At 39.2% G+C, this 14,523-nt stretch overlaps 1 protein-coding gene across 3 annotated transcripts in view; it reads left to right on the plus strand.

Moving 5' to 3' along the window:
- Positions 1 to 14,523, plus strand: part of LOC108424315 (potassium voltage-gated channel subfamily H member 7) — a 63,513-nt gene that overhangs the window by 15,638 nt on the left and 33,352 nt on the right. For all 3 annotated transcript variants that reach the window (XM_037539549.1, XM_037539551.1, XM_037539550.1), the window contains exon 3: positions 5,881 to 6,036. In XM_037539549.1, coding sequence (XP_037395446.1) covers positions 5,881 to 6,036 — 156 coding nt within the window. The remainder of the gene's footprint in view (positions 1 to 5,880; positions 6,037 to 14,523) is intronic.

A 14,523-nucleotide genomic window follows, 5' to 3' on the forward strand; every position in this document is an offset into this window, starting at 1 on the left:
TATTACATCTCGCAAGTTCCTCTCCACCATGAATAGCCCCTAAAAATACATTTCAGGCCATGTTTCAGGCATCACACAGCATATCAAAACTATTTCATGTTATAACTTTTTGTGATGGAGCTCATAGAGGCATTAAGTGCTTCCGATGTCTGGTTCCTTTAGTCACCACTATAAACTTCTTCACTTGGTAAGTTTCTCTAGAATGTCTTTCATGATAAACCACTCTTTGCCTCTGCTATGACTTTGTTTACATCTTAATCATTTATTTTTGTTGGAAGTTTGAAAAATCTGTGGAATATCCCTTGAACTGAAAGAAGAAATAATTACTCTCTTAGTGTAAAATTCATATTAAGATTAAGAATTAAAGCAAAAACACCATGTGCACTGCAGTTACCCTGTACTGTTTTTTTCCCTTATCTCCGTCAAGCCACACAAACACATATGCACTCCAAAGCTTAAGTAAGGTGCATGAGTGAAGATGGTTCAAGCATTTGCAGAAGAAAGGTGACTTTCAGCATGACACAGGATGTACAGGATGGTGGATGTTCCTTGCTAACCTCTTCAGTGAACTATTCTTTCTCCATCTGCTCCAGTATTGAATGGGCTTTTGACTGTATATGGCACTCAGGCTAGGTAGCCACAGGAGACTCTCGCTCGCTGCTACTTCACTTTATATCAGACTGATGATGCAGTGTTGGCTGTAAAGATCAGTTAGAATTAATAGACTACATTGCTGAAAAGTGAGTAGTTCATAAGTAAAGTTTTAGTTACAAAAAGAGTCATTTCATTTAAGCACAGGCTATCAGTATGGAAGCTGGTATTAAAATGGCATGGATGTACAGTACTCTACAAAGATCAGAGAAGACATTTCCCAGTCAAAATTGCCATTCAAAAGAATTGGAAAATGTCTATAAGAGTGCATTTGAAGTTGTATAATCTATAGAAGGGATGTTATAATTTGTCATTTCTTATAACATGCTGGGTTATAATGTGGTGGACTTAAATTCGTATGTGCACTCTCCATGACTTATTGACTTTTTGTGTTGAGCCAAGACACTGGAGATGAACTTCTCATGTATCTGTCCATCACCTCCATGGTGTCCCTTATCACAGGATGGCGCTACACAAGTTAGAGTGATATCTGATCCCATCTGTACACCACTCATTGTCTACAACACTGATCACACAGGCTTTATTAATGATGTTAAATGTCAAGGCTGTGGGATAGCTTAAAGGTGACAACGTTTCTACATTATCTCTTCATGAGTATAGAGGGATTAACAGAACTGAGTTGCCGTGCTGCTTTTAAAATAAGGTTTGCCCATTAGAATCTCTGAAGTGTTTCCAAAAACCATTGTGGGCATCTTCCCTTGATAAACTATGAGCTTTGCTTGAAGATAATTACAGCATGACAATTCAGTAACCGCAATGGGTGAAAACGTTCCTAGACATATTACAGCTTAAGTCTTATATCTGGGGAAAATATAAGCCTGGTCACGCTTCGTCATTAGAAGATAGTTATAAATCCTATCTGTGTGGCTTGTACAAAGTTGATATGTGGCCCAAACCCTAATTAATTATTTATGGCAGAATGAAGAACCTTGCCTATAGAGAACTCTGTGAAACTTAATGGCAGAATTTTGACACCATTAATATGCATTCTGTAGGGCTGAAATCTTTTCTTCTTAGGGTTAGCAAACAAATCTAATGTAAAAAGACAGCATTTGGGAAAAAAATACAAGAAGAAAAAAGTGCGAAATATATTATATTAAAGAAAATCACTCAGAGACCTCCAGTACTAAGAATAATACCAAACCTACTAGCATTTACCACAGTATCACTCATTTCCTTTGTGCAGTCTACTGCCATTATTTCAATTATTTCCATCTTTACAAAAGTGTCACTTACATTATTCATCTATTAGGTAAATAGTATTTAAGCTTTCATCTTTGAGTGAGAGGTGAAATTCAAGCTCCACTTTTACTTTAGACCTGAAAAAATCCACAGGTGTTTCTGTTCATCCTTCCACTGTGAGAAGGCAACTGAACACTATGAGTCTGAAAGCAGGTTTCAAAACATTGTTCCTGAAAAAGAAATAGACGAGAAAAACAATTGCCCTAGAAGATTGAAACTGGACATCTGAGATGTAAAATAAGATGGGATGGACTTATGATTCTGAATTTGTAATTGGGATTGCTCGGGTCATGTGGAACAGTATATGCAACCAAATTCTAAGACTGAACTTTGAAAGTGTGGAAAATTTTGCCTGCAGATTTAATTGAGAAAATTAAAACAACTTTCCCAATAAGAGTGACAGTTGTAATTAAGGCGAAGGGTGGACATCCTGAATACTAAACAAATCCTATATATTTTTTTAGACTTCTGTTGAATTTTCTGTTAAATATATATATATATATATATATATATATATATATATATATATATATATATGTTTACTTTTTTCCTGATGCTTAAAAATTTATAAGTTGTAGGCTACTTAATGACCATTTGAATCAAAACTATAGAGGAAATACACAAAATAAAATGAAAGTGCCTAGAACTGTATATGTGATGTAGTTTTACCATATATATGACACTGCTGTAGTCTGCTTCAAAATAGAGCAGAGTATTACTTGTAATTCCCCAAAATGAAAAAGCTTAGTCCTTTTTTTAACATTTTCAGAGGATTTCAGATTTCAGCACTTAGCTTCTACATCTCTGTAGTGTCCAGGCGTTTAACAGAGCTTTCTCCGGCACTGAGCGGACCTATTAGAGTCTGGCGCAGCTAATGTGCTCCAACAAGAGCTGGTTATATTTAGTCAGACAGCCAGCATACTGCTAATGAAGAGAGAGGGGTGAGGTAGCTGTGAACGTGTGTGCATTAGTCTGCAAGCCTGGGCTACCGGCAGCAGGGATACAAGATTTGCATTTGCAGCAGCAGGAATCTTTTGATCTGCCCACTTATTGCATGTCAGGTGTCCTCCCTGAAGGACAAAGAGAGAGACAGAGAGAGATAAGAGTGAAAGAAAGGCTCTAAAAGCCCTACCAGATAGTCTGCATTGTAAATATTATCTATTTAAAACCTAGCGCAGCTTATTCATTCTTTGCTTCCAGGCAGTTGTTCCTGTCCTGAGGCGACACTCATTTAGGTCAACTTTGTACAGTCAGTGCACAGTATGTCTACATGTTTATATACTTTGAATGTCCCAGATCAGGTTACCAGATAAGATAATCAGGTTAAATAATTAATTCAGCCAGGAGTAAGTCATCTGTAAGAACTTGTATGATGAGAATGTGTAATGTAGGGGCAGGGGGGTTCCCAGTTATTTAATATTTAATAGTAATATTCATTTCATTATGTTTGATTAACTTATTTAGTTATTGTGCCTGAGATTACAGAATAAGTCTATGAGAGTCTTTTTAATAATGTTTATCAATTTAGAGGCAGCCATTGTCTTGCTTCAGCATTATAGTGCTAAGCTATGGATATACAATAAGCTTTAAATACAGCTGTGAATTATGTTTGTTACTGCTTTTTAGAAATGTTCTCTGAGGTAACCTGCTTTCCTGTAACCTGCGTATAGCTGCTCTCCATGCTAAACGCACCAGGCTATCATAGTTTTCATATAGTCTAAAAAAGACTAGCTGCATCACATTAGTTTCTGTTGTTTAGATGATGTTTGTATGTATTTAAGAGTATGTCCAAAATGTATTACACTGCCTAGATCACTGCACTGAAAGGGACACTGGAATTATATGAGAGGGTGCTTGATACATTCCAAATCCACTTCATCACATTGGGATGATGTAATTTTATCAATGGATTTTTGCTGTTAAGTCAACAAAGAATCCAAGTGCCTGCTGGAGAGAAGAATAGCACTTCAGTGGGGTTACAAGGTGTTTTAATGTATGCGTTTGAGACACAGCGACCTCAATCATTTCCGCAATCACATCAGTCTCTTTCGTTATTAAGCACCAGAGGTTGATTTATAATGTAATCTAAGTTCCTATCATATTTTATGGACAAATGTGTCTATGCTTCATAACCCGCCTCTTCACAGTTCTGCAAGAGGAGAATATAGCTGTTCCTGTCTTGTTCCGGGCACCTAAACACTTTATGGGCCTCCTGGGCTCCAGATATCTCCTCATCAGGGGCGACAGGCAGGAGGGGCTTTTTGCTAATGGATTTCTTCGTCTCTAAAGGGGTGCTGCAAGAGAGCTGAGCGGATGAACAATAGGGGCTGGATTGGACTCAGAACAGAAGTAGACAAAAGGGGAACATTAATGTCAAAGGGGACAGATTCATGGTGCTCTTTTGTACTATTTTCTCTTTGTTTCATCTTCATGTGGGGCTGAGCCTGTAGCGCTCTGACGTAGCCAGGGCAGTTGTGCGCAGTCCCTGGGTCATGGCTACACCAAAAAAAAAAAGCACAAGACAGGTCATAACCTCTGACTTCTCTCTCTGCTTTATTGCTTCTATCACCAATCACTCTCACCACCCACCAGCATGGCTTACATCATTCCCTTGCTGACTACTATCCATGTTCAGAACCCTGTCTCTGAGAGCACGGCTGAACGTAGCAGTATGAAAGCCTTAGGGCTTAGTAATACTCTATCTATGTTATGTGATAAAATCATCATGATAATGAATGTAACGCTGTGGTCAACATTGTAAACGTTGATTAGCAAAGTTTGGTGGGGGGATTTCAGTTGAGCTACAGTCAACTAGACTATTGCTACCAGTTTTTTGATGACTAAGGTAGTCAAATAGTCCAAAAAAGAACTATCAGAATTTGGTTAATGGTAGATAAAAACTACACTGCACTAAGTAGCAAGCTAACCAGCATATCTAGCTAACTTACTTGTCAGAGTAATGTTAGCAAGACAAAAGCAAGGTCTCTACTTATGTGTTCTTCAAACTGTTCTAAATTTTGCTCACCTTGATGTTTTTTTCTGTTTCAGTTCTAACATACTAATCACAAATCTCTAATCATAAAAGTATTCTTTTGCATTGTGACTATTATAGACACACAGCATAGGACTGGAAGTTGATCTCATAAAGAGTCAGTTCTCTGATACCAGGCATTTGGAAATTCAGTGAATCTGTAGCTTTGGACTTCATTCCACACAGTGCTGTTCAAGTTTGCGCAGGCCTCCATACACATATACATCAGTACATTGGCTGTATTTTACTTTAGACAAAGTAAAATACAAGACTCGTGTTCATTAGTGGACTCCATACACACATACATCAGTACATTGGCTGTATTTTACTTTAGAGAATGTAAAATAAAAATTTAAATCGAAAACTTCCTTACAGTAGGTATTGTAGCATCCTGCTACAGGCTTGCACAGGCGTAGGAATACAGGAGGCATGGCGGTGCAGAACAGCCACATGCACAGGCTCTCTGGAACACCACGCTCACATGTATCATGAACAAAATAAAGTCGAGTAACGCGTTTCGCTCACAAAATCTGAAAACTCAATTAAAAAACAAAATGTAGAAAACATTCAGTTTTGATGTTTGTAATCAAGAATCAACGTTTGCAGTTGTTAATGCTGAATCCACTTGCTGCAATGTGCCTATGATTGATTCCTTTAAATGATTTTAAAGAGACTAAAGTAAGAGTGCTGGTTTCATTTTATTTAACTGTTTCCTCTCCCCGCACTTCACCTCTCCTCCGCCATTCTACTCAGATATCTAGACTCATGTTCATTAGTGGACTCATTGCAATTAAAGCAGCAGATGGGGGTTATAAGGGAGACAAATTAATTAGGGAGGACTGAACAGGATGAAGTGAGGATTGAAGGAACGACAGATGTCTTTATTCTTCTGTTCTTACTCTCTTTCTCTCTGTCTCGCTTTTTTCTCTTTCCAGGTTCAGAGTTTCTCTGCAATACACACATCATCCCAGTGAAGAACGAGGAGGGCGTGGTGATGATGTTCATTCTGAACTTTGACTACGTGCTGGAGGAGGGGAGCAGTGATTCACTGCAGAGACTCAACCTTACTCCTCCTGCCAAAACAGAGTACAGTGAGTTCAGCTTCCTTTACCATTTCAGGCTTTTTTCACACCTTTAACCAGACTGTTTTCACACTTCTACGTGAGGTTTTAACTAATGGGGCCATGGTGTATTTAAATAGAATTCTGAAATTAGGTCTATGAAGTCGAGTCCCTTGAACCCTAGCATGATTCTGCTATTAATCTTTAGACATTATTTTCATGAACTACTAAGAATTATTAGTAAGTAATGGAATATGACAAATCTGTTGTTTCACTCTCAAAATTTAAATTTCCTTTTTTGAATTCTAACCCTAATGTAGCCAGTCAGAATAGGCCTAATATAATAAAATAGCAGGGTTAAAAAGCTTTTAGACCCAGCAGTTATTTGCATTGATAAAGACATGTCAACACATGCACACACACGGGTAATAGAATAGGTGTAAACTGTACCTATGTATAGCTATGAATATGATGATGATAATTATTGTGCTCAAAATAAGCCCAAATGCAGTGTTTCACGTAGTCAACAGTAGATTTGCTACCTGGTTAAATGGTTTTCCACATCACGAAAGCTGATATAAATAAAATCTTGTGAGACTATAGAAAAAGCACATTCAGACATCCAGACCTATTCTCTATTTATAGGTTGTGTTTATTAAGTAAATCTTAAATTAAGCACAAAAGTACTGTATACATTCCAACTAATCTCAACAAAATATGTACAGAATTGAAATATACCAAAAATATTCACAGAATTAATTAAATCATAAAAGACATGATTTTGATCCAAAATTTGGGAGTTTGGAAGCTGAACATGAATAATAAGCTACAAGGGGGGGGTAAGAGGCTTCCTTTGTTTTTGAATGCATTGTGATTTTGACTATGACTATTCCTTTTAATTGATTTTCTTGTTTAAAAGAGAGTTTGTGACAGAAATTAAAGAAACATATTTTCAACAGTTACATGTACTCTGTACATCAAATAAATGCAGCAATACCTCTGAAATTAACACCCGATTAACAGAAAAAAGCAGATTAAATGGCAGAAATAGCCACGTCAGCCATAAAGAGTTAAGTGAAAAGAGACATTTCTGTTCCAGAACAATTAGGCATGATTACATTTTGCATTTTTGTTCTTAGCTAAATACCGATTTTTGTTTTTCATCCCACAAACTAGTTTGTCAACTGTAACTATAAATGTAACTAATCTGATGAGAGTAAAGAACTTCAAACAACACAGGCCCTTGGGGTTTGAAGTGTTACACACACTCTGAAAAATGATGCATCACTAAACCTCACATTTTTGTATGTATTTTCACACATTTTTGTCATATTGTATGAAGTATGTGTTAAAAGTAACACAAAATGTGTTGTCCTTAGATGGATATACAGATATGTTAAAAAGGAATAGATTTTATCACATCTATTTTGAAAATGAAATGGAGAATTGTCCTCACTTATCATTCTGAGACAATTTAGCCCATTAGTGTATATGGTACAGTGTATATGAGGATTTTGTCAGATTCGGGGTGCATGAGGTTAAAGGATTAGACATCAGAAGACAATGTTACCACAGCAAGAGTGGCTTTGCTTTTGTCCAGCACTTTACAGTGCTAATAGGCTTAGTGAATACTCTGCTGACGCCGCATTCTACCTTAATTGTGCCATTATCTTTTTTGTAGCCTCAGACTCAACCAATCTTTATTAAGATGTCACCCAGTAATGTGCAGAAGGGTGCTTTAGCTTGGACCATAGGTGTTTTCCCTGGTGAGTCCTTCACAGCTGAATCACTCTCTTGTGTTAATGCAGCTGTTATGCAGGGCCCTGTCAGGCACTCCCTTGGGTCAGAACCTGCCGGATGGGGCTCACTGAGCCGGTGTAAAGCACAGGCACAGCATGGCCCAGTGTACTGCGGCACAACAGGAGGTCAGCGCTGGAGCGTGCTAATTGGACAGGAGGCTCTCAGAGAGGCTGCACAGGGAGAGACAGGGACAGAGCTGGCATCCTCCCCTCCTTGCTCAATACACAAGCAATTGCAGAATTGGCTTCAGTACTAATAAAGGATTAGGCATGATCATCTGCGTGAGGAGAATTAGTTGTCATGCCAGAGAACAAGATTAACTCAGATGATGTATTCTTTTTGTTTCCCCAGTGAACATACTGTAAGTCACCTTGGCTGACCTTTCCGTTGCTCTGGGTGGGAAAGCGGAATTAAAGCACTGTGTCACAGGGTGTGCTCAAAACCCAACGCAGCCCAGTCTAACGCCTAAATCACTACAAATCATTTGTTGTGTTTCCTTCTGCGTTGGCTACACTGCGTTGGTATAGGGATGCTGATCATAGTAGTATATGATAAATACCGCACTGTTGAGTGTTGCACTCAGTCTTTGTAACTCAGTGTCGCAAGATATACTAGCTCTAAATATTTAATGTTACATTATACATCAAAGACAACACACACAGAAATAATTCCATTCTATAAATCTATTGCATAAAATATGAATGACCTAGCTGGAGAAGTGTGAGGACATGTGCCAGCAAGGGCACAGAAACGCAACACATGAGAATGGTGTGATTTTCCCAGGAGGGAACTGTTTATTAGCAGGTTCATTTTTGGAAGAGTGAAAGATCTCTGAAGTTCTTTGAGCCAAATATAAAAAAAGAGTGAAAAATAGTGTTTTTGCTCACCAAATCTTGCTAGTGGTAGCATAAGGGACTCATTGTCTCTGATGACAATCAGTATTATTTTTCTGGTGCGACTTTTGTCTCAGAGTCTGGGAAAAGGAAGTGAGGGATGTTATTGCTCCCTCAATTTCCCTTGCCTTTGGGGTGCGCTGGTTTTTGTCCCATCTGAGGAAGACGAGAAACCACAGCTGCTCTTGCTGATGTGGATCCAGCTGGTGCTGAATTCACAGCTTCTGGGCACGTGCAGACTGGATGGCCAAAAAACAGGTGCGGAATTTGGGCCACGGTTGCAGTTTCTGGACCTGGGACAGTGGGTGTCAGACAGTGTTTTCCTTTGTGAGGAGAAAATTGGTGTTATACTGTATGTCCGATGCATTCAGACACTCTTTGTAATTTGTGAAGTTGGCTATTTTGAAGTGCACCTCAAATGCTGACACAGGTTTGCTACTGTGCATACACAGCTTGTCTAATGTAAACAGAAAAGTTGCCAGTAGAATAGGTCATCCAACATCAGTACCTGGGCTCACTAATGCTCTTGTGGCTGAATGCAATCAAATCTTCAATGTTAAAGCATCTTGTGGAAAGCCTTCCCAAAGGAAAAGGCTGCAATATTTTGATATTTTCTTTTTTTTTTAAGTTATAATCATGCATTACATATGACAAAACCTCGTAGTGCTGGTCCTGTTCCATGATATCAGCATATTTTTACATAATCTAACCTCATACTAAATATTTCAGCAATTGAAACTCACAGCTTATCTACAATTTACCTCCATCATCGGGCGAGTAAAGTGTCCCCTGTTTCTGCTTCCTATGAGAGCAGAGAGGACTGCAGTGAGGATGGGGAGAAGGATGATGTTGCATATCTTTGCAGCTTCAGGCTTTTTAACCGTTTATCATTGCTTTGCTCACAGTTGACTTCGTCATTTCTGGAATTCCACTGTCAGTGTGGCATGTTCTTTGGGGCAGTTGCTATTTTTAGCGTGTGTGTGTGTGTGTGTGTATGTGTGTGTGTGTGTGTCTACTTCTGGGCAGAATCGCAGCAGGCTTCCTGAGCTGCAGTGCTCTTGGGTTTTTTTTGGAGTGAATGTCAACGAGGCATCATGACTGAGCCCTGATTGGAGGCGTTAAAGCAAGGTGTCAGTCTGCGCAAACCACACCACAACTATCCTTCACACTGCAGAGAGTTTTTGCTCACTGTGTATGGGTATGTGCATTTCTGAGCGATACAGTACTCTATTTTTTCCTGTCAAAATGGCAATACAGCAGTACAAATTATTTCTTTTTCAGTCTGAGGGAAAAAAACTGAGAACATATACATAATGTGATCAACCTTTGCCTTTATCATAGCTTCCATTCTTTTTTAGAGACCTGCTTTCATTTTTTAAAGAAGCCTGCAGTATATCTTTCTGCATCTCCAGAGTTCAGTATTAGAAGTTGGTTGCATTTTCTGCTTCTTATGTTCAGAGTAATGCCAAACTCATTATTTGAGCACAATGATGTTGAGGTCAGTGTTCTGAGAATGGCACCAGCTTTTTTGTGCTGTAGAAATTTCTCTTCCTTTTTGTCAATTTTTTTTTCTAAGTAAGCTCTTCCTGACACCCAAAGTGGTGAACTGTTTTGGAAGTGGAAAAACAGACAGAAACACCTATGGCCTGAAGCAAGAAAGGAGCTACATTTTCCCCTCTCTCTCAAAGATGAAAGCTTTTAGAACTGTTCATCTGATGGTGACAGCTTTGACAGTTTTGGAGGTCTACTAGATCTTGCATGGTTGTAAAGAGTCCCAATTTCTCTGTATCATTTTATCATTTTTTGGAAACTTGTTTTTTCACTTATTTTCCTTTGCATTTCCCTCTTCTTATACAAGTGGATTATCTTATATCTAATCTCATAAGAAACACCTCCTTAAAAACTTGCACAGAAAGTTTTGAATGTTAATTTAATAAATGTAGGTTGGTATCTGACTCTTGCACATTACTGTATATTTTCTTCTTTGTGGTCACATTTTGAAAAGCAGTTTCTGCTATATCTGCTAAAATGTGGTATGGCAATTTTTGCTTGTGGATTACGAGTCGGTATAGTAAAAGGACACAAGCAAATTGAATGTGGTGTGGCAGAGTGACTCATGTTGGCTCCTGCTGTATATTACATATGACACACACTTCTCTAGAAAACATTACTGAGCACCTCTTGCAGTGGTTAATGCTGTGCTTATAGTGGTTTTTAGTGCTAAGGTAAGGGCTAGTGTTGAGCTTGTGTTTGGGGTTTTTGTTTGATTAGGGCAAGGTTGGGTTTCGTGTTAGTCAGGATTGTGATTAGATTTTGGATTAGGTTCATAGGTCAGGGTGAAGGGCACGTTGTGTGAAAGCTTCCCATTAAAGTGATGTTAAAACTACTGCTGGATCCAATAAGGCAATTAGCCAAAAGCATCAGCCAACCAGCTTACTGCTGTTTAGTTTTCATGGTTTACAAAGCATCTGCAACAGCACATTTCCACTGCTCTCATCATCCGCCTGTTAGAGCACAGCAAAGAGATGGAACACAATTTCTAAATACAAGCCAGTCATCCAGGAACAGCACAGAACAGCACTTGTAGCTCCAACTTGCTTTTTTTTTTCTCGCCAGCCGAGACGAGAGAGCACACTCATAAGGGAGTTTAGATTGCAGTGTAGAGTGTAATGCACTTGGCATAACAGTAAATCGAGGCTATAAAGAGGCTCCTTAGTGTCAGACCTGACTGAGTGTGAAAAGATGACAGACACAGGAAGAGAAAGGAGGTGGCCATGATAGTTTAATATCTCATAATACATTATTAACCTCCTCTGCTCCACTCCGCATGCCCTCTGTCAGCATCACTCAGAATCACACAGACCCACATTAGTATCTGTAGGTCTTGAGAACCTGCTGTGTGTTAAATAAGTTGCTGAGGGATCTGGAAAATGTGTCTCTTGCCATGATACAAGACGATGTTGCCACATTTAAGGTCTCTGTTGGCAACACTTAGAGATTATAACAGGCTGTAAATCACCAATTCATCAGCAAATGCATACCTTCTAGAGAAACCTTCTGCGATGTGTACATTATCCATGTTTTAAGGGTGTGAAAAGCAGCTTTGAAAAAAATCTGTCCAAGCCATATTTAAGATTATCTTGTTAGCAATGCTACCTCAGTTACTACATGACTTACCACATGATTCTTCTAAGGCAGTTATATTTCTGTCAATAGTCTTTGCCCAACAGCAGTACATGGAATGATTGTGTTCCTATCTGGATCAGATCAGTTAAAAAAATTCACACTTGAAATCTTCTGGATTGAAGCTTGTTAAACATACAAAAATGTATCTCTGTATATTTAACAGTATGTTTATATAAAACTTTAAAAGGCTTTCAGAGGTGTGCGATGAAGACTGGCTTTTCTCCCTTCAGCTGCAGAAGATGACATATTTTTTGACTCAGAGTAAAGCTGTGTGTTAATTTTGCTAAAAATATAGCTCCTTAACAAAGCAGGAAAGCCAAAATAGTCATTCACTATAGAATCCAGCAGTATTCCATGTTGTTTTGGTTCAGGTAGAAATGTCACTAAGTCTGTGCAGGACAGACATAATCCCACCCCACGAAACCAAAACAAAGAAACTCTGGGAGATATATAAACAATACAGTGAAGAGAATAAAAGAGTTTACTGCAATTTTTTCTGAACCTTTTATCAGTGAACTGGACAATCAGTCAAGACTTGGGCATGACCTGTCCCTTGTTAGTAATCAGCAATCCCTGAAACTGAAAAAGTCCTGCTTTTCACATCCTTGCGAAGATTCATGGCCCCATAGCCTGTGGAGGTGGTCTTTATGTGTGTGTGTGTAAGGGCATGTAAGAGAGAGAGCGAGTCGCCTGCCTCATGTGTAGCACTTACTCTTGAAAAATGAGCACATGTGACTGCAGAATGGCTGTTGAGTGAAGATTTCTTATACTGCCCTGTGTGGGCTTGCTGTCATTGTGGCTGAGCAGCCATTTCTGCCCTCCCAAGGAGTTTTTCCACCCAGGCTGCAACAGTGTACTACTGCATAGAAGAGGATCCAACCTCCTCAGAGGCAGCAGTCAGCAGAAACTCTCTGCCCCCAACAGAACACAACTCTGCCTAATTAACAGATTATTTAACACCTCTCATTTGGATCCTAATTATCTCTCAGAATGTGACATCATAACATAGTGCTTTATGGGAGATCTGCCATTGTAGAAGAACCAGTCCAGGCTGGATTGGAATAGTTGGGAAAAAAACTAACTTTTCTTCCTGAAAATTGATTTTGGCTGCTCTGTAGCTTATGCTGTCACTAAATACATTTGCAGAGATGACTAGTATGTAGATCTACAGTATCTCACAAAAGTGAGAACATCCCTCACATTTCTTAAAATATTTTATTATATCTTTTCATGGGACAACACTATAGAAATGAAACTTGGATATAACGTAAAGTAGTCAGTGCACAGCTTGTATAGCAGTATAGATTTACTGTCCTCTGAAAATAACTCAACACACAGCCGTTAATGTCTAAATAGTTGGCAACACAAGTGAGTACACCTCACAGTGAACATGTCCTGCCTATTGAACATGTCCTGAACATTGCCTACAGTCAACATTGGTGGTGGTAGCATCATGGTCTGAAGCTGCATGAGGGCTGGGGAGCTGCGTTTCATTGAGGGAAACATGAATTCCAACATGTATTGTGACGTCCTGAAGCAGTGCATGATACCCTCCCTCTGGAAAATGTGCCGCATGGCAGTTTTCCAAGACAATAACAAACACACCTCCAAGATGACAACTGCACTGCTGAAGGTAAAGGTGAGAGACTGGCCAAGTAGGTCTCCAGATCTTAACCCAATTGAGCACCTGTGGGGCATCCTCAAGTGGAAGGAGGAGGAACACAAGGTGTCTAACATCCAGCAGCTCCCTGATGTCATCATGGAGGAGTGGAAGAGGATTCCTGAAGCAACCTGTGCAGCTCCGGTGGATTTCATGTGGGTTAAGGCAGTGCTAGATAATAATGGTGGTCACACAGAATATTGACACTTTGAGCACAATTTGGACATGTTCACTGTGAGGTGTACTCACTTGTGTTGCCAGCTATTTAGACATCAGAGGGCAGTAAATCTTTTCAATTTCAATTCAAGTTTATTTGTATAGCGCTTTTTACAGCAATGTTGTCACAAAGCAGCTTTACAGAAGTTTGAAAATATACAGTTATAACATATATCCCCCCACTGAGCAAGCCAGAGGTGATAGTGGCAAGGAAAAACTCCCTCAGTCTGGTAGAAGAAACCTTGGGAGGAACCAAGACTCACAAGGGGAGACCCATCCTCCTCTGGTCAAACAGTATTTACAATTTAATACTCTAAATACCAAATAAAAGCTAAGAGGATCTCGGTTTGAACACTGCATGGTAAAGCTTTAGAAACTGCACTGGTAGAGGCAGTCTCTGACTGAATCTTTATGAAAAGTGGGAGTGAGCTGAAACAGTCCCATCCTATCTCAATGCTGATACATCTGAATGGCACAGTGATGTAATTGAGGGTGTTGCAGTTGGCACCAATGAACAGGACAGCGGGTTGGTGATGGTGAGAAGGAGACCCTGATGGTCAGTCTTCAGCAAATCTATACTGCTATTCAAGCTGTACACTGACTACTTTAAGTTATACCCAAGTTTCATTTCTATAGTGTTGTCCCATGAAAAGATATAATAAAATATTTGTAGAAATGTGAGGGGTGTTCTCACTTTTGTGAGATACTGTACATGACTACCAGATCACAGATCAGAACAAAATCAAGGAAAGCAGGTCAGAA

This window comes from Pygocentrus nattereri, chromosome 6 (assembly GCF_015220715.1).
Source record: "Pygocentrus nattereri isolate fPygNat1 chromosome 6, fPygNat1.pri, whole genome shotgun sequence".
NCBI lineage: Eukaryota > Metazoa > Chordata > Actinopteri > Characiformes > Serrasalmidae > Pygocentrus > Pygocentrus nattereri.